We start from the raw sequence: 27,531 nt of genomic DNA on the forward strand, positions 1-27,531 counted from the left end.
ACTTCACAATCAAGGCAGCTGCAGGAGAATGGCGACGTTCGCGATAATGTTCATAATATAGCAGGTGTCCACCATAGCTGGAACCAACACCGGGAACTCATTTTGTGACACACACGAATTCAGAGTTCGACATACTCAAATTTGACAGGCGAGCAGCAGAACAAATCATTAACTACAGTGTCAACAGAATCCTGATAGCCGGCGGAGAGTACAGTAAACGATTCGTCCAGACTCGGTACTCTCGTTCCCAGCCCACCGCAAAAAGCCTCACCCTGCGGGGAACTATTTTGAGCAGGGGGGTCGTACTCGCTCAAAAAAGCGTGACCACACGGGAGCTGCCATCCGTTGGTCATGGAAGGCGTTGCCTTCCGTTGGCTGCTTCATTCCGCTAAACTTGACGTGCTCGTTTTCCTAAATTCATGACTTGCTATCTAAATTCGACGTACTATGTGCGTATCTCATATGTATTCGTTAAACAAATAAGCAGTTATTATTTTCCCACACATCACTTGCTTGTGTGCTGCCGTCCGTTCGTCACTTTATTACTACGAAACTCGACAGGCCAGAGCATGAAATGGCGGGTGGTTTCGTTTTTGCCATTTCCGGTTCCCGTTGGTTCGCAGAGCACATGGAGGAATGAAACACAAGGAGCGGCCCTTCCGACAGTTTTCTATCGGGGCGAGCGTAGCCTGCTTCGCATTGCACTCTGGGATACTCCTGTCTACCACGTGACCGCTCACGTAACCCTCCAGACAGCACGGCGCCACCGGAGCAGACGACGCGAGCTGTAGCACTCTCACAGTTCAGATAGCAGTATTACGTTGAACGCGTGCTTGCACTTTATTTCTGTATGTTCAAATGTTTACTCTTCTGTTAGAAGACCATTCACAGTGTGCAGAACGCAAAAGGAGTTCGCGGGACGGGAAACATCACGTGTGGCAACGGTGACTACCAACTTATGTACTCAGAACAGTATTAATCCGATTTGTACAACAACAGAGGATATGACATGAACCTGCGGCACAGTGTCAGGTCCGAAACGTACAATTGAAGATGACTCGAACACACACAGGCGACTAAAACAACTGACCGTGTACTTACGAACAAAACGTGTTCCCGTGACAGAGCTGCTTTCAGTTTAACGAGAGCCGCAGCCGGGACAGGAACACATTACCATACGTCGTTTCTACGACATGGTGCTCACATTTTCACAATCAATTACTTTCAAAAAGCAAAATCATACGGAGAGTAGTGCGAGAAACAAAGACTTGCAAAACCGAAACTCTAGAGGGGATCACGTGGTGTACAGGACGTAATGGCGATTTTGACTCGAGCGACCGCTAGAGGGTGGCTACGCTAGTCTGGCGCGAAGAGCCGATCCTTGTGTTTCCTTCCTCCATGGCAGAGCAGCATGAAAATGGCGGATTATCGTCTGTATTTATCTTTTGATTTCTGTTGCCTTCGGAAATACATGCCTACATTTGTTACGATGGGTAACGATTTACTGATTTCGCTCGCAAAGCATACAAACGCCACTTCAACACGTCATAGGTGGTAAACATCTTCATTCATGTCGGTGAAAGCACACCGGCAGAATCCAATCCTCTTATTCCAACAGAATGTAACCTACTCAGCAAAATTTCATGATTTGTCGTTTCAAATGCCCTTGAGAAATCTATAAAAAGAGAGATAGCAACCCATCCACGATCCAAAAATCTATTTACATCATCATTAAAGTCTTCTAACAGATGAATTGTACTTTTTGCTTGTTTGCTTGTCCTGGTCGCACGTCATAGAAAACGTCATTTTGAGATCATGTGACTTTGTTTACATGTCGTTATGCCGCTTACCGACATATTTTCACCGTCATAACACCAAGAAATAACCATATTTTGCCAGCGTAAACTGTGCGGTGCTTCTTCCGCAACATGGTGGCCCATTTCACCTCAGTTTATGTACATCGCATCGGCTCGGTAAGTCTCAACGCGCGGTCGTCATCACATCTTTGGAAGCTGTCAACAATACGAGGCTTTATGTGTAAAACTGCGCGTTTTACTGCGGGATTATCGGATAAAAATAATTACCGTGATCGAAAAACATCCAAAACGTCGTCCAGAAACAACAACCGCATAGTTTACAAACGGTTTGGCCGCCGATCATGGGCGCCGCCATCTTTAAGGTCACGTGTGCCTGGACGTTTGCTGTGACGTGCGACCAGGACCTGTCCAGGATGCATTGCGTTCGCCCAGCACGCTTTCGTCTACGGAGCAATACATTGGATGCCACATGATGTGTTCTCTAGAGTCTTCCTATATTAACTCTATGATTTTGAGACGCGGCAGCCAAAAGCCTTCGCTGCTTTGAGGCTGTCGTGCCTGTCGACCAATCAGAGACGATTTATTTTGAAAGTTTGAATCTGAAGCGTTTGTATCGCAAAAGTTGATTTTTACGGCTTTATCTTTACACCGTGGATTTTTTTCGTGATTTATTTCGAGGAGTTTATTCTCGAAGTTTATTTTGCGAAGCGTAAACCAGAGTGATCCCATTTCAATAAGTCTGCTGTCGTAGGATAGTTTTCTATATGTTTCTCTTGCTTCGAATGAAGAGAGACCAAGGTCTCCCATGACTGCTTCATTAGGTGTCGATTTGTGGCTCCGTAGTGCCAGTCTGCGAATTTCGCGTTGTCTTCTCTCCAGGTATTCTCTTGTTGTTGATGAAATACATATCACTCCGTTTGCATATGTGATACCAGGGACTACCACCATTTTCCATACTTCCCGTACTACATACGTGTAATTAAAGCTCCACTCTGCGATCTTGTTTAGGTAACCAATTGCTTTTTGTGTCTTTGCTCGTAGGTTTTGTTCATAACTTGATAATCCAGAGGATGTAATTTCTATATCAATTCCAAGGTAGCGGTAGTGGTCCTGATTGGGTATAACATTGCCTTGAATGGTGAATTCCAGGGCTGTTTCCTGGCTGTCCATGCAAAGAATTGCTGATTTATCAGTGTTAAACTGTAGTCCTTTCTCTGTTGGTTGCAAGTTCTCCACAAATACTAAGCATTGTTTGCAGGTCTGTCTGCTCTTCTGATATGAGAAGGAGATCATCCGCATATAATAGGCCCGGAATTATTGTTTCGTGTTGTCTCCCATTTTCCCAATGTTTTAGGTGTAGTCCTAATCCTGATCTTTTCAGTTTCTCTTCCAAGTCAGCGAGGTAAAGGTTAAAGAGTATGGGCGATAATAATAATAATAATAATTTATTATTCATCACAATTTTTTTACAAGTCAAAAACACCTGCTTAAGCCAAACGGCTTGTTTGCAGGTTGCAGACAACAGCACCATACTTAATACTCTTTGCCAGATTCTTCTGACATAACTAAAAATAAATAAATAGGAAGATACAGGTCATATGAACAACAAGCTAACATACCAAATGAATTATATAACACAAACAGAGTACTAACACGCACCACTACTACAACCCCACCACTACAACTACATACCATTACTATTTACTACTACTATCATACAAACTAACTACTAGCTTAATCCACAACTCAAAACTTACTGTAGGGAACATACATGCTAACGCTAAGAGTGTTTTACGTGTACAACAGCCACTTTTTTATTTCTTTTTGGACACTAGACATAGATTTCAGCTTTTTGAGTTCATCCGATAGTTTGTTAAATTCATGGGGAACAATATAGTTCCTAGTACATTTGCCCTATTCTGTTTTACAAAAGGGAATTTTATAATGTGTACCAGATCTTAACTCTATGCCTCTTTCTACCAGTATCTTAAATTGAGTTAAAAAGTAATATTTGCATAAAATATTATATTTAAATAAATCGCTAAACTTTAATATTCCCGACTCTACATATATATTCCGAGCTGCATCATTATAACCGTTGTAGGGGACAATGTTTCGTAACATTTTCTTGTGCACAGACTCTATTTCATTTTTTTAAGTATTGCGCACAATTCCCATATAATGTTATTCCGTAGTTTAATGAAGACATACCCAGCGCAAAATAGATAGATCTTCTAATACTGAATGGTGCATTTCTTTTAATGAAGTACAATTGTGCCGAAACGGAGCGGAGTTTCTTACAGACCTTATCAACTTGCGTATGCCATTTAATATTATAGTCTAGGTACATTCCAAGGTACTTTATGCTATCCACATACTCAATCAGGGGGCAATTAGTACAATTACAAAAATCACCATGCATTTTTATGGGTAATTCCTTAAATATTTTTCGCGGATGTCTAAAGACCACCACCTTAGTTTTTTCTACATTCACCGCGATTTGATTTTGTCTGTACCATTCCATTAATTTTTGAAGATCACCTTTAATAACACTCACTGCCTTTTCATAACTATGATTTGCAACCACTAGCGCTGTATCATCAGCAAACTGATATAATGTCCCCTGCAACGGTACCTTGGAAATTTCATTAGCATATATAATAAATAAGAGCGGCCCAAGCACAGAGCCTTGCGGGACACCATGTGACAAAAGTAACCTAGGACTAAAAAAGTTGTAAATTTTCACGGATTGACATCTATTTTCTAAATAATTTCTAAACCAATCATATATATTTCCTATTATTCCAACAGAATATAACCTACTCAGCAAAATTTCATGATTTATCGTTTCAAATGCCCTTGAGAAATCCATAAAAAGAGAGATAGCAACCCATCCACGATCCAAAAAACTATTTACATCATCATTAAAGTCTTCTAACAGATGAATTGTACTTTTCTTAGGCCGAAATCCATATTGAGAATCACTAAGTATTCCCGTTTTTTTCAAGAAATCAACAACTATTTTACTGACATATTTCTCCATGATATAACATAGGGTTGGCAAAACAGACACAGGTCTATAACTTAAAATATGATCTTTAGGCCCTTTCTTGTAAATGGGCATATTGGGCATCCTTGCCTTAGACCTCTGTTGATTTCAACTGTGTTGGTTAGTCTGCCCTTCCATTTTGCTGCTGCGGTGGCTCCTTCATACAAAGTCTGGATAGTACTTATGGTACTTTCCGTAATGCCGTGCTTGCCCAGTGCGTCCCAGAGGATATTGTGTAGCACTGAATCGTATGGCCTTCCTGATGTCGAGAAAGCCTAAGTATATGGAGTCTTTCTGTTTTTTCGTTATCTCGAGGAGTTGCGTGAGCACAAAAATGTTGTCTTCCAGTCTCCTTTCTCTTCTAAAGCCATTTTGCATTTCGTCAAAAATCTTCGCTTCCTATACTTCGTCTTGCCGTCTGGCGCCAATTATCTTTGCAAAGGTTCTGTATAATGCCGATGTGACTGCTATTGGTCTGTAGTTGTTAAAATCACTTTGAGGTCCTTTTCCTTTATAAATCATTGTGATATGAGACTCTTTCCACTGCTTTGGTGCTTCCCCAATGCGCAATATTTCATCGAACAGCTGCCTTAGATGCTCCCTCCCCTTGGGTCCAAGTTCCTTAAGTGCTCTTTGTGATACTCTATCCGGACCCGAGCTGCAGGACGCATCGAGTCTGCGGAGTGCTTGGTTTAGCTCCTGTTCCGTGATATCTTCCACCTTTGCTTTCTCTTGTGTTTCTGGTCTGGACCTTGGCTCCATTATTTCTCTTTGTGTTTTTGTCGAAATTTGCTGGGTTAGCCACATCTGTAGCTGCTAATGGTTGGCTCTGCCTCTTGATTTTTCATGCTTTCCGGTGTCGTGCTAGGGCTTCTTTCCTCTTCTTAATGCTGGTTTTAACTTCATCATCCCACCAGCTCTTTAGTCGTTTTTTCCTGTGTGGGGAGTCCATCTCTTCTGTGTTCTGCTTGTTTGATAGAAGGGCTGTCCATTGTTCATATGTTACGTTTGTCAGGTCCAGTTGTTCCATGTTGAGTGGAGTTTGCTCTTGCTGTCTCGTGGTTGTTATCCCTGTAAGGTGTGGTTGCTTTTGTTCTGTGTTCCCAAATGTGACTGCAATTCGGTTATGGTCGCTCCCTGCACTCCATAACCCTTCTTCATCAACATGGATAGAAGTCACCCTCTTGGCCAAATGGTGGGAGAAAAGGCAGTAGTCAATGCAGCTGCGTTGCCCTCTCTCTGCGTGCCTGCAGGAGTACGGTGAGGTCATTGTTGCCAGACGACACTTATGAATACGGACGTCCAGTGCATGTTACGAAATGAATATCTGCTTTTGAAAGGCAGAACCGGGTTATTAGAATAGTTAAGGCTCCTAGGGCCAAAAAGATTAACAGAAAATGCAGCCCAAGCTAACGGGAGTTCTGATAGCGTCGCCCGATACATGTGTTTTTGTTTTGTTTCAGCAAGTTCAAGCTCTTCTTCGACGCATGAGGCGGCACTGTGGCGGCATCTTCGACGCATGAGGCTCCTTCACCATCTCACATTGGGGGTGAAGGAAAGACGAGTCTCGGAAGATGCGCAATGAAGAAAATAAAGAAAAAAATGGTGTTCCTTCACGATTTTTTTGCGGACGATCTACCGAGCGGATTTTAGTTCTGAAACGGCTACGATATCAGGTCACCGAAAGGAACCGATGTTCTCATTGGGACAACTTCGTAGCTTTTATAATTAAAAAGTTAATTAACGATTTTTAGGTAATTAGTGATTTGACGGTTGAGCAACATATGGCCAAGAACGTCCGCCGGCCTAGAGATGATAGAAGTGAAAACAGCATGTCTATAGCCCTTACAGTTTTTTGATGAAAAGTCTGTATCGCCTAAAAAGAGACACCCTGTAAACTGTGCATCTGTCGTGACTGAGGTTAGGTTAGGTCTGGCGAGTACGAACTTCATGTGTCGAGAGGGCCCATGCAGACTGTGCTTCCGTCGTGAATGAGGTTCGGTTAGGTCTGGCGAATACGTATTCCATGTGTCGAGAGCGTCCATGTAGACTGTGCTCTCGTCGTGAATGAGGTTAGGTTAGATCAGCTGAATACATATTCCGTGCGTCGAGAGGGCCCATGTAGACTGTGCATCCGTCGTGACTGAGGTTAGGTTAGGTCTGGCGAATACGTATTCCATGTGTCGAGAGGGCCCATGTAGACTGTGCATCCGTCGTGACTGAGGTTAGGTTAGGTCTGGCGAATACGTATTCCATGTGTCGAGAGGGCCCATGTAGACTGTGCGTTCGTCGTGACTGAGGTTAGGTTAGATCAGCTGAATACATAATACATGTGTCGAGAGGGCCCATGTAGACTGTGCATCCGTCGTGACTGAGTTTAGGTTAGGTCTGGCAAATACGTATTCCGTGTGTCGAGAGGGCCCATGTAGACTGTGCGTTCGTCGTGACTGAGGTTAGGTTAGATAAGCTGAATACATATTCCATGTGTCGAGAGGGCCCATGTAGACTGTGCATCCGTCGTGACTGAGGTTAAATTAGGTCTGGCGAATACGTATTCCATGTGTCGAGAGGGCCCATGTAGACTGTGCGTTCGTCGTGACTGATGTTAGGTTAGATCAGCTGAATACATATTCCATGTGTCGAGAGGGCCCATGTAGACTGTGCATCCGTCGTGACTGAGGTTAGGTTAGGTCTGGCGAATACGTATTCCATGTGTCGAGAGGGCCCATGTAGACTGCGTTCGTCATGACTGAGGTTAGGTTAGATCAGCTGAATACATAATCCATGTGTCGAGAGGGCCCATGTAGACTGTGCATCCGTCGTGACTGAGGTTAGGTTAGGTCTGGCGAATACGTATTCCATGTGTCGAGAGGGCCCATGTAGACTGTGCGTTCGTCGTGACTGAGGTTAGGTTAGATCAGCTGAATACATACTCCATGTGTCGAGAGGGCCCATGTAGAATGTGCATCCGTCGTGACTGAGGTTAGGTTAGGTCTGGCGAATACGTATTCCATGTGTCGAGAGGGCCCATGTAGACTGTGCGTTCGTCGTGATTGAGGTTAGGTTAGATCAGCTGAATACATATTCCATGTGTCGAGAGGGCCCATGTAGACTGTGCATCCGTCGTGACTGAGGTTAGGTTAGGTCTGGCAAATACGTATTCCATGTGTCGAGAGGGCCCATGTAGACTGTGCGTTCGTCGTGACTGAGGTTAGGTTATATCTGGGGAATATGTATCCCATCGAGAGGGCTCTACGTCATTATTGGGCACCAAACCCTGCGAGTGTACCCACGATACTGTCGTTTGTGTGTCCTTGAGGATGTGGCCCAACTTGAACAAGTTCGTGTTTGTGGTTTTGGAATAAAGCACTTGCGAAGTGTCGTCTGATACACGTGCTTGCGGTGTTCGGCGACATCGCCAGATTGGTGTTTCATCACGGTTTCTTCCTAATGTTACGCGTTATTTGTAATAAGTTTACGTTTTAGTTACATGAAAAGGTTGAAATGTCGAATAATTGTTTTATACTTTTGTGTTTGTGTCATATTTTGGTTCCATTGGGATAGTGGCGCTGAAGTAGTGGGATGGGGGATGGAGATCACTGATCTCTATAGTAATAGGCTGGATAGCGGATTGAGGGTGCAACCGTACGGTCACCGGCCGCCATCTTGCGAAGCTCAAAACATTGCCGTCCGGGACTCAGCTGCATATTCTGCATGCGCCTTTGCGTAGCATTTTTGTGGTGTCATGCCCGCCTGCTGTGGTTATGGGTGTACCGTCTGTACTGGCAAGGCACCGGGGACGACATTTCACAAGTAAGTGACTTAGGTTTACAAATAAATGTGATTTATTAGTCCACGAGCGGGGCGACAAAACGTTGCTGTTGACGCATGTGCGCGGCACTTTGTGACTCGTATCTCAAGATCTAAACGTTAAACTTTAAGCAGTACGTTATCTAGATAGTGTCATTGTGATAGTCCAGACTTCCTGCAGTTCACGGATATGGTCTCGGCACGCAGCAGGCGTTGAAGTGCGCTTGTCAGGTGTGGCATTTACGGCTCAGTTTGTTGGTCACGGTATCGACGATTGCTTGCTTGAACCCCAGCAGCCTTGCATTGCAGCATTGCAGCCTTGTCACCCCTGCCGTAATTGATGGCATAAATTGTTCAATGCAGGTTTCCTCACAGCCGCCCAGAAGATTTAAAAAAGTGTGTGGTGAATGTCAGGCGAAAGGACTGGACGCCGTCGAGGACATCACTGGTCTGCAGCAAACATTTTAAAAACAGGTGCTTCGACAGAACGGGCCAAACCGTTCGACTGAGGCCTGACGCTGTGCCCAACAAGTTCGACTTCGCAGAACACCTCCAGAAAGTAATAATGCATGCGTCATATGTAACGATACTGCCGAATAATTGTTTTATACTTTATAGAGGCCGGATTTAGATGCACTAAAAGCTGGTTGAACACACATGCATGAAAAATTCATTAATCTTGCTCAAAATATGCACCTCGACAAATTCACTTGCTAGAAATATAATTGCTAATATTCACTCTAGAAAAAAACGCACACTGGGGCAAAAGTATCTTACTTTATGCAGTGTACAAAAAGCATGCAGAGTTGAAAGCATAGATCGAGAAGTGACCCGTCAAAAGGAACTCGTTACGAAGTTACTGTGTGAAAAATGTAACTAGGTTAATAACGAAGTTATTCATCCCGAAACGTAACTCACAGTTACGGAGTTACTTAAAAAAAGTACGAGTTACTCCCAAGTTACTTCGGACACAAAATAGCCCTACACAGGTGCAGCGCGTGTGAGCAGTTGAGTTCGACCCTGAGTTGCCCGCGTTGAGTTTTCGTTTATGTCCAACAATTCGAACGCTTTGCATCTTATTCCCTGTGGGCACACAATGGTTCAGCTTCATTTCAATGGTAGCAGTTCTTACTTCCTGAACAGAATACTGTCATTGACTGGACATCACGTTTTATGACATAAAATGCCATGGAAGAACCGGAGAGAAAGCAAGAAAAAAGTGGACGTGAGTGAAAAGCAAATTAAAAGTAACTTGGAACGTGGCTTAAGTTACTTTGGCAAAGTTACCTGAAAAAGAAACGAGTTCCTCTGAAAGTTACCACGGCGCACAAGTAGCGAGTTAAGTTACCAAAAAAAAAGGAACTTAGTTACGGTAACGAGTTACCTAGAACTCTGGTCGAAAGTGTGTATTTGCATGAAAATCTAGCCTCTATGAATCACGTTCCTAATTAAGAGTTTCAAGCGATGGTTGATGATTGGAATCAGTACTGCATGAAGGGCACCTTAAAGCTCCAGCTAGTCCAATATCTGAAAACACTCCTGAATTATGCATTCATATGCAGTTAAAAGCCACTCCATATTGGATAGTACAATACTAAGATGGGCAAAAGCATATAAAGAACAAATTGGACAGTGGACACGGTTGCTCCATCACAGGCGCAACGATGCGTAACCCTTTGTGCTTTGTTATGCAGGTTCTGACTTGTTTGTCAGTTCATCTTCAAAATGCTGAAAGTGTGGACGCTATCGGAATAAATCTTCAGATGCCATTCCACGTGTGGGTCGACTCGGAACTTCCTTTTGATGTGATACAGCCGCTTGCGGACTCTATCGGTTCTGGTACTGCCTGGGAATCGCCCTTTATCTCTACGTCAGCACCAACAGCGCCGCCACCGAAGTTCTTAAATTGCCGATCAGCACCACTCTGCTTCAGTGGACACGGTTGCTCCATCACAGGCGCGACGATGCGTAACCCTTTGTGCTTTGTTATGCAGGTTCTGACTTGTTTGTCAGTTCATCTTCAAAATGCTGAAAGTGTGGACGCTATCGGAACAAATCTTCAGATGCCATTCCACGTGTGGGTCGACTCGGAACTTCCTTTTGATGTGATACAGCCGCTTGCGGACTCTATCGGTTCTGGTACTGCCTGGGAATCGCCCTTTATCTCTACGTCAGCACCAACAGCGCCGCCACCGAAGTTCTTAAATTTCCGATCAGCACCACTCTGCTTCAGTGGACATGGTTGCTCCATCACAGGCGCGACGATGCGTAACCCTTTGTGCTTTGTTATGCAGGTTCTGACTTGTTTGTCAGTTCATCTTCAAAATGCTGAAAGTGTGGACGCTATCGGAACAAATCTTCAGATGCCATTCCACGTGTGGGTCGACTCGGAACTTCCTTTTGATGTGATACAGCCGCTTGCGGACTCTATCGGTTCTGGTACTGCCTGGGAATCGCCCTTTATCTCTACGTCAGCACCAACAGCGCCGCCACCGAAGTTCTTAAATTGCCGATCAGCACCACTCTGCTTCAGTGGACACGGTTGCTCCATCACAGGCGCAACGATGCGTAACCCTTTGTGCTTTGTTATGCAGGTTCTGACTTGTTGGTCAGTTCATCTTCAAAATGCTGAAAGTGTGGACGCTATCGGAACAAATCTTCAGATCCCATTCCACGTGTGGGTCGACTCGGAACTTCCTTTTGATGTGATACAGCCGCTTGCGGACTCTATCGGTTCTGGTACTGCCTGGGAATCGCCCTTTATCTCTACGTCAGCACCAACAGCGCCGCCACCGAAGTTCTTAAATTGCCGATCAGCACCACTCTGCTTCAGTGGACACGGTTGCTCCATCACAGGCGCAACGATGCGTAACCCTTTGTGCTTTGTTATGCAGGTTCTGACTTGTTTGTCAGTTCATCTTCAAAATGCTGAAAGTGTGGACGCCATCGCAACAAATCTTCAGATGCCATTCCACGTGTGGGTCGACTCGGAACTCCCTTTTGATGTGATACAGCCGCTTGCGGACTCTATCGGTTCTGGTACTGCCTGGGAATCGCCCTTTATCTCTACGTCAGCACCAACAGCGCCGCCACCGAAGTTCTTAAATTGCCGATCAGCACCACTCTGCTTCAGGGGACACGGTTTCTCCATCACAGGCGCAACAATGCGTAACCCTTTGTGCTTTGTTACGCAGGTTCTGACTCGTTGGTCAGTTCATCTTCAAAATGCTGAAAGTGTGGACGCTATCGGAACAAATCTTCAGATGCCATTCCACGTGTGGGTCGACTCGGAACTTCCTTTTGATGTGATTCGCTTCTCCAGCGTACGCGTGTCCGCCTTGCGGCGGCCAACGGAATTAGCGAGAAGAGTATGATTCAAACGCGGAGGGCTGTATGCAAGCGTAGGTGTAGGCAAGCGGAGCGTCCGACTTTCCGCTGCTGCTGATTATGGAGTTTCCCCCTAAGAATCCAACGCCCGTTAGTAACAGGTATTGTTCAGTGCCTCAGTGCAACAGCAAGGCATCAAAGGACAGAGAGGTGGCATTTCACAACTTCCCTGGGCCTGCAGAAACGTGCATTCGGAACGGTCAGACTGTAAACCGGCGGAACGAATGGGTTCGCGTTTTACGGATCGGGAAGAAGGTCTCCAAAGCTATGCTCGTCTGTTCAAAACATTTCAGGAAGGAGGACTACTTCTTTCCAGGTAGGTATTGCGTATTTACGACAGGGAAAATGTGTTGATTATATGCGTTACTCCGTACTTCATATGTTGGCGTACGCGTGAAGTAGAGCAGCAACATTAACACGTTTTAGCTGAGAAATGACTATATGCTATGCAATCATCCAGATCTCCACAGCCAGAAGCGACGCTTGAAGAAGGCGGTAGTGCCTTCTGAGAATCTGCCAGTTCTCTCAACTCATGATGCCAAGAAGGAACAGTTGAAGACAGAACGGAAGGAACAGCGTGAGCAGAGACTCCTCCAAAGGCAAAAGAGGCATGAATCCTGTCAGCCCATGGAAATAATGGTGAGTCCAATTTCCCCGGTGATTACAGAGGATGCTGCTATTTTCGTTGAGGCTAACAAAACTTCAGTCTCCAAGTTCGAGGTGTTTGCTGACCATTCATTTCTCACATGCTTGACCTACTCAGCCTAACAGATTTTCTCGTCTCTTGTTTGGCAGCTCCTTCAACCTGATTCAGTCTAAGCCTTTTCTGTCTCTACATTTCTTCACTTCTGGCTCGAATTCACAATTGCTTGGTATAACTCAGTTAGTCGCAAATATATACTGTAAGTTCGTGAATGGAAGATAACACAATGTGATTCCCTACAGGATCACACTTCTCCTGAATGCACAGAGAGTTGCGAAGAAATGTTTGTCTGCAGTGCCAGCAGCACAAGTACAAGTGCAGAGCAGGAAGAGGATACACAGGAGTTGCTCAAGAACCTACCTTCTAGCAGCATGACGAGCAATGTGGGCACACAAGTCACTTCGGGTGATTTCGAAAGTTTTAAATTTACAGCTGTCCTCACCGAAAGAAACGTGCGGTCTATGATAGGAATTGGCAGCCTCCAACTACTTGAATTCCTTTGCAATGAAATCGAGCATCACATGCCGACTTCATCGAAGAGTGCACTGAGCACAAAGGACAGGGTGGTCCTCACAATGCTTGTCATGAAGCACACTTTATCATTTGACTTTTTGTCACACATGTTTGGCTGTTCACCTACAACATGTAGCTCAGTCATTAGGGCCACACTGAAGGCCCTCAGCACAGTTTTGAGATGTACCATTTATTGGCCAACTAAAACAGAAGTTCAGAACAACATGCCGATTTGTTTTCAACAGTTCTCTCAGGTGAGAGTCGTGCTTGACTGCACAGAGATATCAGTAGCAGTACCAAAGTGCCTTCAATGTGCAGTAAGGACGTACTCTCACTACAAGGGTGGGAACACGATTAAGTATATGGTAGGCATCTCTCCAGGAGGGCTGATCACATATATAAGTAAGGGGTATGGAGGACGCTCATCGGACAAAGTCATTTTTGATCAAAGCAACATAGCGGACCTTCTCACTCCAGGGCGTGACCAGGTCATGGTTGATAAGGGCTTCCTCATTGACTCTACATGTACAAAAAACTTCATAACTGTTGTCAGACCTCCCTTTCTTCGACAGAAGAAGCAATTCACAAAACAGGAAGCACTGTTGACAAAAAGTATAGCGTCAGCTAGAGTCCACGTTGAAAGGGCCATTCAAAGAATGAAAATTTTTAAGATACTAAGTCATAGACTTCCGTGGCATATGGTTCCGCTTGCTGATGATATAGTTACTATTGCAGCAGCTCTAACGAACTTGTCACCACCTATCCTGGCAGATGAGCGTTTCCTCTGAGAGTTGTGTCGTTTTCTTTCTCTCCAAATGTGTCTACTTTATGTGAACAAAACAATACTGTGATTACCGTTCTGTTTATAGCTGGAAAAAATTCTTCATAGCACAGTGTGTGTAATTCTTTGTTGTACCATTTATTTGCTGTCAGTAAAGCTTTTCAAATGATCTATTCATTTGTCTGACTTTACACATGGAAGAGCTTCACACACAATCACTTTTGTTTGTTCGCTTCAGTGTCACAAAGAATGGGCACAATGTGTTTAAAATATATAGCCTTTAAGTGAAGAAGCATGCGTAAGCAGAAATCCCTGTTGAAGGGGACTTTCACAACACAGATGGTGTTGTCGAAACTTGAATATACAACAAAGTCGCAGCTCGCAACATTTAAAACAGCCATGCCAAGCTGAACTTGTGCATAATACGTGTGTCTCTCCTTGAGCTTGTAAGAGCCATCAACACACGTGAGAAAACTGCAACCAGCAGCAACAGCATTGGCAGTGTCTTTTTTGCCTTTAACAGGACACTTGATCTCCAGTAGCCTTTCTGGTGTGCCGTTCTGGAACACAATACCATCTGGCGTGAAACCGAGCCACGGATTGCTTGAAGGCACCACAAGTCCACACAGCACTGTCTCACTGTTTCCTTGTTGTCTGTACAGTTCGCGTGCTTTGCCCTCCATGGAAATTCCATACTGGGTGTTTTGATTGCCAGTAAACGTGGCGTGGAGTGTAGTGTGAACCTTTTTTCTCCAGTCTTCTTTCTTGTAAGTGTACAAAGGGTAGCATGTTGTACCTACAAAAGTATAAAACATGCATGTGATAAAACATCACATAGTACTGCAGATGACACAACACCGTTGCAAGCTAGTGTTGCTTGCAATCTGCAATTCACTGTTTAATATTTTAGGAAAAATTCTTTCCGAAAACAGAACAGACATTCAAACACTGGTGACAACCAGGAGTGGTCGAGTGGAAAAATGCAAAGTGAGTACAGTCTCTGTCGTTGGCTGGCAGGGTACCGTTTCACCACAGTATGCAAACTGCACATAATCGTATTGCAAGCCGTACCAGTTGATACAATACTGGAATGCGAAGAGAAGTAATAACTCCTACCAGTTATCCGGACTTTTCTCTGCTCTAACCACAGCACCTTGTTGTGCAAGGTGTCACTCATGAATGTTGCTGCTGTCATTTCATCAATGATGACATGTTCCTGGTAGAATTCCATCACTTTTGGTTCATGTGGTGAGTTTTTGCTTGCACACACTTCCTGAAGAACTGCACTGTTCTTGCAGTGTGCCAGTATTTCGGGGATGTGGTTGCCAGCTTGAACGTTGTTCAACTGCAAGCTAAGATTACAAACACTAGTGTTACTAACCCATTCGTTCTAACAAAGATTATTAACATGGTTCATTCTGTGTAGCAAACCTTGTCAAAATCCCAGTGCGTTGCCTCTTACTGAAAGTAAAAGCAGAAAAGATCGATGCTTACACACAGCACAAGAACGTAATCTAGCTACCCTAAGGAGCAATCACTAAGCACAGAATAACACATTATGCATGAATGAAGGGGCTTTACACTATCATTTCTACCAGTGCATCAAAGTGGGAACCTCGATTGCTCGTAGATAGACTTTCTAGTACAGTTTAATGCATGCGTTTATATACCTGTGCTTTGCAATGACTGAATGTGGACACAATGCAATAACGGCGCTCTTGACTTCGTCAGATCTGTCAGCTGGCGAGACAAATGGGGCTGGAACTGCCTTTACGTGACAGTAGTTTTCCAGTGGAAAAACTTCGTCGTATGGCCTTTTCCCGCCCCTCGCTTTCCACCAGCATTCTGTATCTGTGCAGCTTATGATGTCTAGGTTCGCCACACCCTTCCTGAAAAAAATGCACGAGATTGGTAACGACAGCTAAGTTAATGGTACTCGTCAATGGACAAATGCGGCGCAAATTGTCAATGTACACGTACCTGTTACACAGCAAAAGCACACCGACTTCATGTTTACAGGATTCCGAGTTCCCTGCCTTGCATGTGCAACTGGTCTTGGATACCCGAAAGGAGTCGTTTTGAGCTTTCAAACTTGCTGTCACTACGTGGGGATCCCCTTTCAGCGCACTTGTCGAGAGGCACAGCGCTACAATTTCAACACCCGACGTGCTTTCTTCAGTCTTTCCACATAATATCACGTGTTCCGCGTCAAGTAACCTTTCACCTTCCACCAAACTCCGTGAATCTTCTGAGAGGTTTACAAAACGTAAGATATCGGACAGAGAGAGCCTTTTATCGCTCATACTCCTTCCATCCGCCATTTTGAAAGGAGCAGAGCGCCCCCTGTAGTTCGTTGGAGACGCGAATACAGCCGCTTGCGGACTCTATCGGTTCTGGTACTGCCTGGGAATCGCCCTTTATCTCTACGTCAGCACCAACAGCGCCGCCACCGAAGTTCTTAAATTGCCGATCAGCACCACTCTGCTTCAGTGGACACGGTTGCTCCATCACAGGCGCAAGGATGCGTAACCCTTTGTGCTTTGTTATGCAGGTTCTGACTTGTTTGTCAGTTCATCTTCAAAATGCTGAAAGTGTGGACGCTATCGGAACAAATCTTCAGATGCCATTCCACGTGTGGGTCGACTCGGAACTTCCTTTTGATGTGATACAGCCGCTTGCGGACTCTATCGGTTCTGGTACTGCCTGGCAATCGCCCTTTATCTCTACGTCAGCACCAACAGCGCCGCCACCAAAGTTCTTAAATTGCCGATCAGCACCACTCTGCTTCAGTGGACACGGTTGCTCCATCACAGGCGCGACGATGCGTAACCCTTTGTGCTTTGTTATGCAGGTTCTGACTTGTTTGTCAGTTCATCTTCAAAATGCTGAAAGTGTGGACGCTATCGGAACAAATCTTCAGATGCCATTCCACGTGTGGGTCGACTCGGAACTTGCTTTTGATGTGATACAGCCGCTTGCGGACTCTATCGGTTCTGGTACTGCCTGGGAATCACCCTTTATCTCTACGTCAGCACCAACAGCGCCGCCACCGAAGTTCTTAAATTGCCCGATCAGCACTACTCTGCTTCAGTGGACACGGTTGCTCCATCACAGGCGCGACGATGCGTAACCCTTTGTGCTTTGTCATGCAGGTTCTGACTTGTTTGTCAGTTCATCTTCAAAATGCTGAAAGTGTGGACGCTATCGGAACAAATCTTCAGATGCCATTCCACGTGTGGGTCGACTCGGAACTTCCTTTTGATGTGATACAGCCGCTTGCGGACTCTATCGGTTCTGGTACTGCCTGGGAATCGCCCTTTATCTCTACGTCAGCACCAACAGCGCCGCCACCGAAGTTCTTAAATTGCCGATCAGCACCACTCTGCTTCAGTGGACACGGTTGCTCCATCACAGGCGCAACGATGCGTAACCCTTTGTGCTTTGTTATGCAGGTTCTGACTTGTTTGTCAGTTCATCTTCAAAATGCTGAAAGTGTGCACGCTATCGGAACAAATCTTCAGATGCCGTTCCACGTGTGGGTCGACTCGGAACTTCCTTTTGATGTGATACAGCCGCTTGCGGACTCTATCGGTTATGGTACTGCCTGGGAATCGCCCTTTATCTCTACGTCAGCACCAACAGCGCCGCCTCCGAAGTTCTTAAATTGCCGATCAGCACCACTCTGCTTCAGTGGACACGGTTGCTCCATGACAGGCGCAACGATGCGTAACCCTTTGTGCTTCGTTATGCAGGTTCTGACTTGTTTGTCAGTTCATCTTCAAAATGCTGAAAGTGTGGACGCTATCGGAACAAATCTTCAGATGCCATTCCACGTGTGGGTCGACTCGGAACTTGCTTTTGATGTGATACAGCCGCTTGCGGACTCTATCGGTTCTGGTACTGCCTGGGAATCGCCCTTTATCTCTACGTCAGCACCAACAGCGCCGCCACCGAAGTTCTTAAATTGCCGATCAGCACCACTCTGCTTCAGTGGACACGGTTGCTCCATCACAGGCGCGACGATGCGTAACCCTTTGTGCTTTGTTATGCAGGTTCTGACTTGTTTGTCAGTTCATCTTCAAAATGCTGAAAGTGTGGACGCTATCGGAACAAATCTTCAGATGCCATTCCACGTGTGGGTCGACTCGGAACTTGCTTTTGATGTGATACAGCCGCTTGCGGACTCTATCGGTTCTGGTACTGCCTGGGAATCACCCTTTATCTCTACGTCAGCACCAACAGCGCCGCCACCGAAGTTCTTAAATTGCCCGATCAGCACCACTCTGCTTCAGTGGACACGGTTGCTCCATCACAGGCGCGACGATGCGTAACCCTTTGTGCTTTGTCATGCAGGTTCTGACTTGTTTGTCAGTTCATCTTCAAAATGCTGAAAGTGTGGACGCTATCGGAACAAATCTTCAGATGCCATTCCACGTGTGGGTCGACTCGGAACTTGCTTTTGATGTGATACAGCCGCTTGCGGACTCTATCGGTTCTGGTACTGCCTGGGAATCGCCCTTTATCTCTACGTCAGCACCAACAGCGCCGCCACCGAAGTTCTTAAATTTCCGATCAGCACCACTCTGCTTCAGTGGACATGGTTGCTCCATCACAGGCGCGACGATGCGTAACCCTTTGTGCTTTGTTATGCAGGTTCTGACTTGTTTGTCAGTTCATCTTCAAAATGCTGAAAGTGTGGACGCTATCGGAACAAATCTTCAGATGCCATTCCACGTGTGGGTCGACTCGGAACTTCCTTTTGATGTGATACAGCCGCTTGCGGACTCTATCGGTTCTGGTACTGCCTGGGAATCGCCCTTTATCTCTACGTCAGCACCAACAGCGCCGCCACCGAAGTTCTTAAATTGCCGATCAGCACCACTCTGCTTCAGTGTTACGGTTGCTCCATCACAGGCGCAACGATGCGTAACCCTTTGTGCTTTGTTATGCAGGTTCTGACTTGTTTGTCAGTTCATCTTCAAAATGCTGAAAGTGTGGACGCCATCGCAACAAATCTTCAGATGCCATTCCACGTGTGGGTCGACTCGGAACTCCCTTTTGATGTGATACAGCCGCTTGCGGACTCTATCGGTTCTGGTACTGCCTGGGAATCGCCCTTTATCTCTACGTCAGCACCAACAGCGCCGCCACCGAAGTTCTTAAATTGCCGATCAGCACCACTCTGCTTCAGTGGACACGGTTGCTCCATCACAGGCGCAACGATGCGTAACCCTTTGTGCTTTGTTATGCAGGTTCTGACTTGTTTGTCAGTTCATCTTCAAAATGCTGAAAGTGTGGACGCCATCGCAACAAATCTTCAGATGCCATTCCACGTGTGGGTCGACTCGGAACTCCCTTTTGATGTGATACAGCCGCTTGCGGACTCTATCGGTTCTGGTACTGCCTGGGAATCGCCCTTTATCTCTACGTCAGCACCAACAGCGCCGCCACCGAAGTTCTTAAATTGCCGATCAGCACCACTCTGCTTCAGGGGACACGGTTTCTCCATCACAGGCGCAACGATGCGTAACCCTTTGTGCTTTGTTATGCAGGTTCTGACTTGTTGGTCAGTTCATCTTCAAAATGCTGAAAGTGTGGACGCTATCGGAACAAATCTTCAGATCCCATTCCACGTGTGGGTCGACTCGGAACTTCCTTTTGATGTGATACAGCCGCTTGCGGACTCTATCGGTTCTGGTACTGCCTGGGAATCGCCCTTTATCTCTACGTCAGCACCAACAGCGCCGCCACCGAAGTTCTTAAATTGCCGATCAGCACCACTCTGCTTCAGTGGACACGGTTGCTCCATCACAGGCGCAACGATGCGTAACCCTTTGTGCTTTGTTATGCAGGTTCTGACTTGTTTGTCAGTTCATCTTCAAAATGCTGAAAGTGTGGACGCCATCGCAACAAATCTTCAGATGCCATTCCACGTGTGGGTCGACTCGGAACTCCCTTTTGATGTGATACAGCCGCTTGCGGACTCTATCGGTTCTGGTACTGCCTGGGAATCGCCCTTTATCTCTACGTCAGCACCAACAGCGCCGCCACCGAAGTTCTTAAATTGCCGATCAGCACCACTCTGCTTCAGGGGACACGGTTTCTCCATCACAGGCGCAACAATGCGTAACCCTTTGTGCTTTGTTACGCAGGTTCTGACTCGTTGGTCAGTTCATCTTCAAAATGCTGAAAGTGTGGACGCTATCGGAACAAATCTTCAGATGCCATTCCACGTGTGGGTCGACTCGGAACTTCCTTTTGATGTGATTCGCTTCTCCAGCGTACGCGTGTCCGCCTTGCGGCGGCCAACGGAATTAGCGAGAAGAGTATGATTCAAACGCGGAGGGCTGTATGCAAGCGTAGGTGTAGGCAAGCGGAGCGTCCGACTTTCCGCTGCTGCTGATTATGGAGTTTCCCCCTAAGAATCCAACGCCCGTTAGTAACAGGTATTGTTCAGTGCCTCAGTGCAACAGCAAGGCATCAAAGGACAGAGAGGTGGCATTTCACAACTTCCCTGGGCCTGCAGAAACGTGCATTCGGAACGGTCAGACTGTAAACCGGCGGAACGAATGGGTTCGCGTTTTACGGATCGGGAAGAAGGTCTCCAAAGCTATGCTCGTCTGTTCAAAACATTTCAGGAAGGAGGACTACTTCTTTCCAGGTAGGTATTGCGTATTTACGACAGGGAAAATGTGTTGATTATATGCGTTACTCCGTACTTCATATGTTGGCGTACGCGTGAAGTAGAGCAGCAACATTAACACGTTTTAGCTGAGAAATGACTATATGCTATGCAATCATCCAGATCTCCACAGCCAGAAGCGACGCTTGAAGAAGGCGGTAGTGCCTTCTGAGAATCTGCCAGTTCTCTCAACTCATGATGCCAAGAAGGAACAGTTGAAGACAGAACGGAAGGAACAGCGTGAGCAGAGACTCCTCCAAAGGCAAAAGAGGCATGAATCCTGTCAGCCCATGGAAATAATGGTGAGTCCAATTTCCCCGGTGATTACAGAGGATGCTGCTATTTTCGTTGAGGCTAACAAAACTTCAGTCTCCAAGTTCGAGGTGTTTGCTGACCATTCATTTCTCACATGCTTGACCTACTCAGCCTAACAGATTTTCTCGTCTCTTGTTTGGCAGCTCCTTCAACCTGATTCAGTCTAAGCCTTTTCTGTCTCTACATTTCTTCACTTCTGGCTCGAATTCACAATTGCTTGGTATAACTCAGTTAGTCGCAAATATATACTGTAAGTTCGTGAATGGAAGATAACACAATGTGATTCCCTACAGGATCACACTTCTCCTGAATGCACAGAGAGTTGCGAAGAAATGTTTGTCTGCAGTGCCAGCAGCACAAGTACAAGTGCAGAGCAGGAAGAGGATACACAGGAGTTGCTCAAGAACCTACCTTCTAGCAGCATGACGAGCAATGTGGGCACACAAGTCACTTCGGGTGATTTCGAAAGTTTTAAATTTACAGCTGTCCTCACCGAAAGAAACGTGCGGTCTATGATAGGAATTGGCAGCCTCCAACTACTTGAATTCCTTTGCAATGAAATCGAGCATCACATGCCGACTTCATCGAAGAGTGCACTGAGCACAAAGGACAGGGTGGTCCTCACAATGCTTGTCATGAAGCACACTTTATCATTTGACTTTTTGTCACACATGTTTGGCTGTTCACCTACAACATGTAGCTCAGTCATTAGGGCCACACTGAAGGCCCTCAGCACAGTTTTGAGATGTACCATTTATTGGCCAACTAAAACAGAAGTTCAGAACAACATGCCGATTTGTTTTCAACAGTTCTCTCAGGTGAGAGTCGTGCTTGACTGCACAGAGATATCAGTAGCAGTACCAAAGTGCCTTCAATGTGCAGTAAGGACGTACTCTCACTACAAGGGTGGGAACACGATTAAGTATATGGTAGGCATCTCTCCAGGAGGGCTGATCACATATATAAGTAAGGGGTATGGAGGACGCTCATCGGACAAAGTCATTTTTGATCAAAGCAACATAGCGGACCTTCTCACTCCAGGGCGTGACCAGGTCATGGTTGATAAGGGCTTCCTCATTGACTCTACATGTACAAAAAACTTCATAACTGTTGTCAGACCTCCCTTTCTTCGACAGAAGAAGCAATTCACAAAACAGGAAGCACTGTTGACAAAAAGTATAGCGTCAGCTAGAGTCCACGTTGAAAGGGCCATTCAAAGAATGAAAATTTTTAAGATACTAAGTCATAGACTTCCGTGGCATATGGTTCCGCTTGCTGATGATATAGTTACTATTGCAGCAGCTCTAACGAACTTGTCACCACCTATCCTGGCAGATGAGCGTTTCCTCTGAGAGTTGTGTCGTTTTCTTTCTCTCCAAATGTGTCTACTTTATGTGAACAAAACAATACTGTGATTACCGTTCTGTTTATAGCTGGAAAAAATTCTTCATAGCACAGTGTGTGTAATTCTTTGTTGTACCATTTATTTGCTGTCAGTAAAGCTTTTCAAATGATCTATTCATTTGTCTGACTTTACACATGGAAGAGCTTCACACACAATCACTTTTGTTTGTTCGCTTCAGTGTCACAAAGAATGGGCACAATGTGTTTAAAATATATAGCCTTTAAGTGAAGAAGCATGCGTAAGCAGAAATCCCTGTTGAAGGGGACTTTCACAACACAGATGGTGTTGTCGAAACTTGAATATACAACAAAGTCGCAGCTCGCAACATTTAAAACAGCCATGCCAAGCTGAACTTGTGCATAATACGTGTGTCTCTCCTTGAGCTTGTAAGAGCCATCAACACACGTGAGAAAACTGCAACCAGCAGCAACAGCATTGGCAGTGTCTTTTTTGCCTTTAACAGGACACTTGATCTCCAGTAGCCTTTCTGGTGTGCCGTTCTGGAACACAATACCATCTGGCGTGAAACCGAGCCACGGATTGCTTGAAGGCACCACAAGTCCACACAGCACTGTCTCACTGTTTCCTTGTTGTCTGTACAGTTCGCGTGCTTTGCCCTCCATGGAAATTCCATACTGGGTGTTTTGATTGCCAGTAAACGTGGCGTGGAGTGTAGTGTGAACCTTTTTTCTCCAGTCTTCTTTCTTGTAAGTGTACAAAGGGTAGCATGTTGTACCTACAAAAGTATAAAACATGCATGTGATAAAACATCACATAGTACTGCAGATGACACAACACCGTTGCAAGCTAGTGTTGCTTGCAATCTGCAATTCACTGTTTAATATTTTAGGAAAAATTCTTTCCGAAAACAGAACAGACATTCAAACACTGGTGACAACCAGGAGTGGTCGAGTGGAAAAATGCAAAGTGAGTACAGTCTCTGTCGTTGGCTGGCAGGGTACCGTTTCACCACAGTATGCAAACTGCACATAATCGTATTGCAAGCCGTACCAGTTGATACAATACTGGAATGCGAAGAGAAGTAATAACTCCTACCAGTTATCCGGACTTTTCTCTGCTCTAACCACAGCACCTTGTTGTGCAAGGTGTCACTCATGAATGTTGCTGCTGTCATTTCATCAATGATGACATGTTCCTGGTAGAATTCCATCACTTTTGGTTCATGTGGTGAGTTTTTGCTTGCACACACTTCCTGAAGAACTGCACTGTTCTTGCAGTGTGCCAGTATTTCGGGGATGTGGTTGCCAGCTTGAACGTTGTTCAACTGCAAGCTAAGATTACAAACACTAGTGTTACTAACCCATTCGTTCTAACAAAGATTATTAACATGGTTCATTCTGTGTAGCAAACCTTGTCAAAATCCCAGTGCGTTGCCTCTTACTGAAAGTAAAAGCAGAAAAGATCGATGCTTACACACAGCACAAGAACGTAATCTAGCTACCCTAAGGAGCAATCACTAAGCACAGAATAACACATTATGCATGAATGAAGGGGCTTTACACTATCATTTCTACCAGTGCATCAAAGTGGGAACCTCGATTGCTCGTAGATAGACTTTCTAGTACAGTTTAATGCATGCGTTTATATACCTGTGCTTTGCAATGACTGAATGTGGACACAATGCAATAACGGCGCTCTTGACTTCGTCAGATCTGTCAGCTGGCGAGACAAATGGGGCTGGAACTGCCTTTACGTGACAGTAGTTTTCCAGTGGAAAAACTTCGTCGTATGGCCTTTTCCCGCCCCTCGCTTTCCACCAGCATTCTGTATCTGTGCAGCTTATGATGTCTAGGTTCGCCACACCCTTCCTGAAAAAAATGCACGAGATTGGTAACGACAGCTAAGTTAATGGTACTCGTCAATGGACAAATGCGGCGCAAATTGTCAATGTACACGTACCTGTTACACAGCAAAAGCACACCGACTTCATGTTTACAGGATTCCGAGTTCCCTGCCTTGCATGTGCAACTGGTCTTGGATACCCGAAAGGAGTCGTTTTGAGCTTTCAAACTTGCTGTCACTACGTGGGGATCCCCTTTCAGCGCACTTGTCGAGAGGCACAGCGCTACAATTTCAACACCCGACGTGCTTTCTTCAGTCTTTCCACATAATATCACGTGTTCCGCGTCAAGTAACCTTTCACCTTCCACCAAACTCCGTGAATCTTCTGAGAGGTTTACAAAACGTAAGATATCGGACAGAGAGAGCCTTTTATCGCTCATACTCCTTCCATCCGCCATTTTGAAAGGAGCAGAGCGCCCCCTGTAGTTCGTTGGAGACGCGAATACAGCCGCTTGCGGACTCTATCGGTTCTGGTACTGCCTGGGAATCGCCCTTTATCTCTACGTCAGCACCAACAGCGCCGCCACCGAAGTTCTTAAATTGCCGATCAGCACCACTCTGCTTCAGTGGACACGGTTGCTCCATCACAGGCGCAAGGATGCGTAACCCTTTGTGCTTTGTTATGCAGGTTCTGACTTGTTTGTCAGTTCATCTTCAAAATGCTGAAAGTGTGGACGCTATCGGAACAAATCTTCAGATGCCATTCCACGTGTGGGTCGACTCGGAACTTCCTTTTGATGTGATACAGCCGCTTGCGGACTCTATCGGTTCTGGTACTGCCTGGCAATCGCCCTTTATCTCTACGTCAGCACCAACAGCGCCGCCACCAAAGTTCTTAAATTGCCGATCAGCACCACTCTGCTTCAGTGGACACGGTTGCTCCATCACAGGCGCGACGATGCGTAACCCTTTGTGCTTTGTTATGCAGGTTCTGACTTGTTTGTCAGTTCATCTTCAAAATGCTGAAAGTGTGGACGCTATCGGAACAAATCTTCAGATGCCATTCCACGTGTGGGTCGACTCGGAACTTGCTTTTGATGTGATACAGCCGCTTGCGGACTCTATCGGTTCTGGTACTGCCTGGGAATCACCCTTTATCTCTACGTCAGCACCAACAGCGCCGCCACCGAAGTTCTTAAATTGCCCGATCAGCACTACTCTGCTTCAGTGGACACGGTTGCTCCATCACAGGCGCGACGATGCGTAACCCTTTGTGCTTTGTCATGCAGGTTCTGACTTGTTTGTCAGTTCATCTTCAAAATGCTGAAAGTGTGGACGCTATCGGAACAAATCTTCAGATGCCATTCCACGTGTGGGTCGACTCGGAACTTCCTTTTGATGTGATACAGCCGCTTGCGGACTCTATCGGTTCTGGTACTGCCTGGGAATCGCCCTTTATCTCTACGTCAGCACCAACAGCGCCGCCACCGAAGTTCTTAAATTGCCGATCAGCACCACTCTGCTTCAGTGGACACGGTTGCTCCATCACAGGCGCAACGATGCGTAACCCTTTGTGCTTTGTTATGCAGGTTCTGACTTGTTTGTCAGTTCATCTTCAAAATGCTGAAAGTGTGCACGCTATCGGAACAAATCTTCAGATGCCGTTCCACGTGTGGGTCGACTCGGAACTTCCTTTTGATGTGATACAGCCGCTTGCGGACTCTATCGGTTATGGTACTGCCTGGGAATCGCCCTTTATCTCTACGTCAGCACCAACAGCGCCGCCTCCGAAGTTCTTAAATTGCCGATCAGCACCACTCTGCTTCAGTGGACACGGTTGCTCCATGACAGGCGCAACGATGCGTAACCCTTTGTGCTTCGTTATGCAGGTTCTGACTTGTTTGTCAGTTCATCTTCAAAATGCTGAAAGTGTGGACGCTATCGGAACAAATCTTCAGATGCCATTCCACGTGTGGGTCGACTCGGAACTTGCTTTTGATGTGATACAGCCGCTTGCGGACTCTATCGGTTCTGGTACTGCCTGGGAATCGCCCTTTATCTCTACGTCAGCACCAACAGCGCCGCCACCGAAGTTCTTAAATTGCCGATCAGCACCACTCTGCTTCAGTGGACACGGTTGCTCCATCACAGGCGCGACGATGCGTAACCCTTTGTGCTTTGTTATGCAGGTTCTGACTTGTTTGTCAGTTCATCTTCAAAATGCTGAAAGTGTGGACGCTATCGGAACAAATCTTCAGATGCCATTCCACGTGTGGGTCGACTCGGAACTTGCTTTTGATGTGATACAGCCGCTTGCGGACTCTATCGGTTCTGGTACTGCCTGGGAATCACCCTTTATCTCTACGTCAGCACCAACAGCGCCGCCACCGAAGTTCTTAAATTGCCCGATCAGCACCACTCTGCTTCAGTGGACACGGTTGCTCCATCACAGGCGCGACGATGCGTAACCCTTTGTGCTTTGTTATGCAGGTTCTGACTTGTTTGTCAGTTCATCTTCAAAATGCTGAAAGTGTGGACGCTATCGGAACAAATCTTCAGATGCCATTCCACGTGTGGGTCGACTCGGAACTTGCTTTTGATGTGATACAGCCGCTTGCGGACTCTATCGGTTCTGGTACTGCCTGGGAATCACCCTTTATCTCTACGTCAGCACCAACAGCGCCGCCACCGAAGTTCTTAAATTGCCCGATCAGCACCACTCTGCTTCAGTGGACACGGTTGCTCCATCACAGGCGCGACGATGCGTAACCCTTTGTGCTTTGTCATGCAGGTTCTGACTTGTTTGTCAGTTCATCTTCAAAATGCTGAAAGTGTGGACGCTATCGGAACAAATCTTCAGATGCCATTCCACGTGTGGGTCGACTCGGAACTTCCTTTTGATGTGATACAGCCGCTTGCGGACTCTATCGGTTCTGGTACTGCCTGGGAATCGCCCTTTATCTCTACGTCAGCACCAACAGCGCCGCCACCGAAGTTCTTAAATTGCCGATCAGCACCACTCTGCTTCAGTGGACACGGTTGCTCCATCACAGGCGCAACGATGCGTAACCCTTTGTGCTTTGTTATGCAGGTTCTGACTTGTTTGTCAGTTCATCTTCAAAATGCTGAAAGTGTGGACGCTATCGGAACAAATCTTCAGATGCCATTCCACGTGAGGGTCGACTCGGAACTTCCTTTTGATGTGATACAGCCGCTTGCGGACTCTATCGGTTCTGGTACTGCCTGGGGATCGCCCTTTATCTCTA

At 46.0% G+C, this 27,531-nt stretch overlaps 4 protein-coding genes across 4 annotated transcripts; 2 read left to right on the top strand and 2 right to left on the bottom strand.

Annotated features, from left to right (window-relative positions):
- The first annotated feature begins 12,087 nt into the window (after positions 1-12,087).
- On the top strand, positions 12,088-12,983 carry LOC135374508 (uncharacterized). The gene is made up of 3 exons (XM_064607465.1): positions 12,088-12,379; positions 12,524-12,702; positions 12,859-12,983. Exons 1-3 carry the CDS (start codon positions 12,124-12,126, stop codon positions 12,880-12,882), a joined length of 459 nt encoding a protein of 152 aa, XP_064463535.1. The 5' UTR covers positions 12,088-12,123; the 3' UTR covers positions 12,883-12,983.
- Positions 12,984-14,223: 1,240 nt separating this feature from the next.
- LOC135374512 (uncharacterized) lies at positions 14,224-15,891 on the bottom strand. The gene is made up of 3 exons (XM_064607469.1): positions 15,731-15,891; positions 15,177-15,412; positions 14,224-14,856 (listed from the first exon to the last, which is right to left on the bottom strand). The coding sequence occupies exons 2-3, from the start codon at positions 15,289-15,291 to the stop codon at positions 14,276-14,278; spliced, it is 696 nt and encodes a 231-aa protein (XP_064463539.1). The 5' UTR covers positions 15,292-15,412; positions 15,731-15,891; the 3' UTR covers positions 14,224-14,275.
- Positions 15,892-20,429: 4,538 nt separating this feature from the next.
- On the top strand, positions 20,430-21,325 carry LOC135374521 (uncharacterized). Its single transcript, XM_064607476.1, has 3 exons — positions 20,430-20,721; positions 20,866-21,044; positions 21,201-21,325. The coding sequence occupies exons 1-3, from the start codon at positions 20,466-20,468 to the stop codon at positions 21,222-21,224; spliced, it is 459 nt and encodes a 152-aa protein (XP_064463546.1). The 5' UTR covers positions 20,430-20,465; the 3' UTR covers positions 21,225-21,325.
- Positions 21,326-22,565: 1,240 nt separating this feature from the next.
- On the bottom strand, positions 22,566-24,233 carry LOC135374532 (uncharacterized). Its single transcript, XM_064607477.1, has 3 exons — positions 24,073-24,233; positions 23,519-23,754; positions 22,566-23,198 (listed from the first exon to the last, which is right to left on the bottom strand). Exons 2-3 carry the CDS (start codon positions 23,631-23,633, stop codon positions 22,618-22,620), a joined length of 696 nt encoding a protein of 231 aa, XP_064463547.1. The 5' UTR covers positions 23,634-23,754; positions 24,073-24,233; the 3' UTR covers positions 22,566-22,617.
- Between the last annotated feature and the right edge of the window lie 3,298 nt (positions 24,234-27,531).

This window comes from Ornithodoros turicata, chromosome 1 (assembly GCF_037126465.1).
Source record: "Ornithodoros turicata isolate Travis chromosome 1, ASM3712646v1, whole genome shotgun sequence".
Taxonomy (NCBI): domain Eukaryota; kingdom Metazoa; phylum Arthropoda; class Arachnida; order Ixodida; family Argasidae; genus Ornithodoros; species Ornithodoros turicata.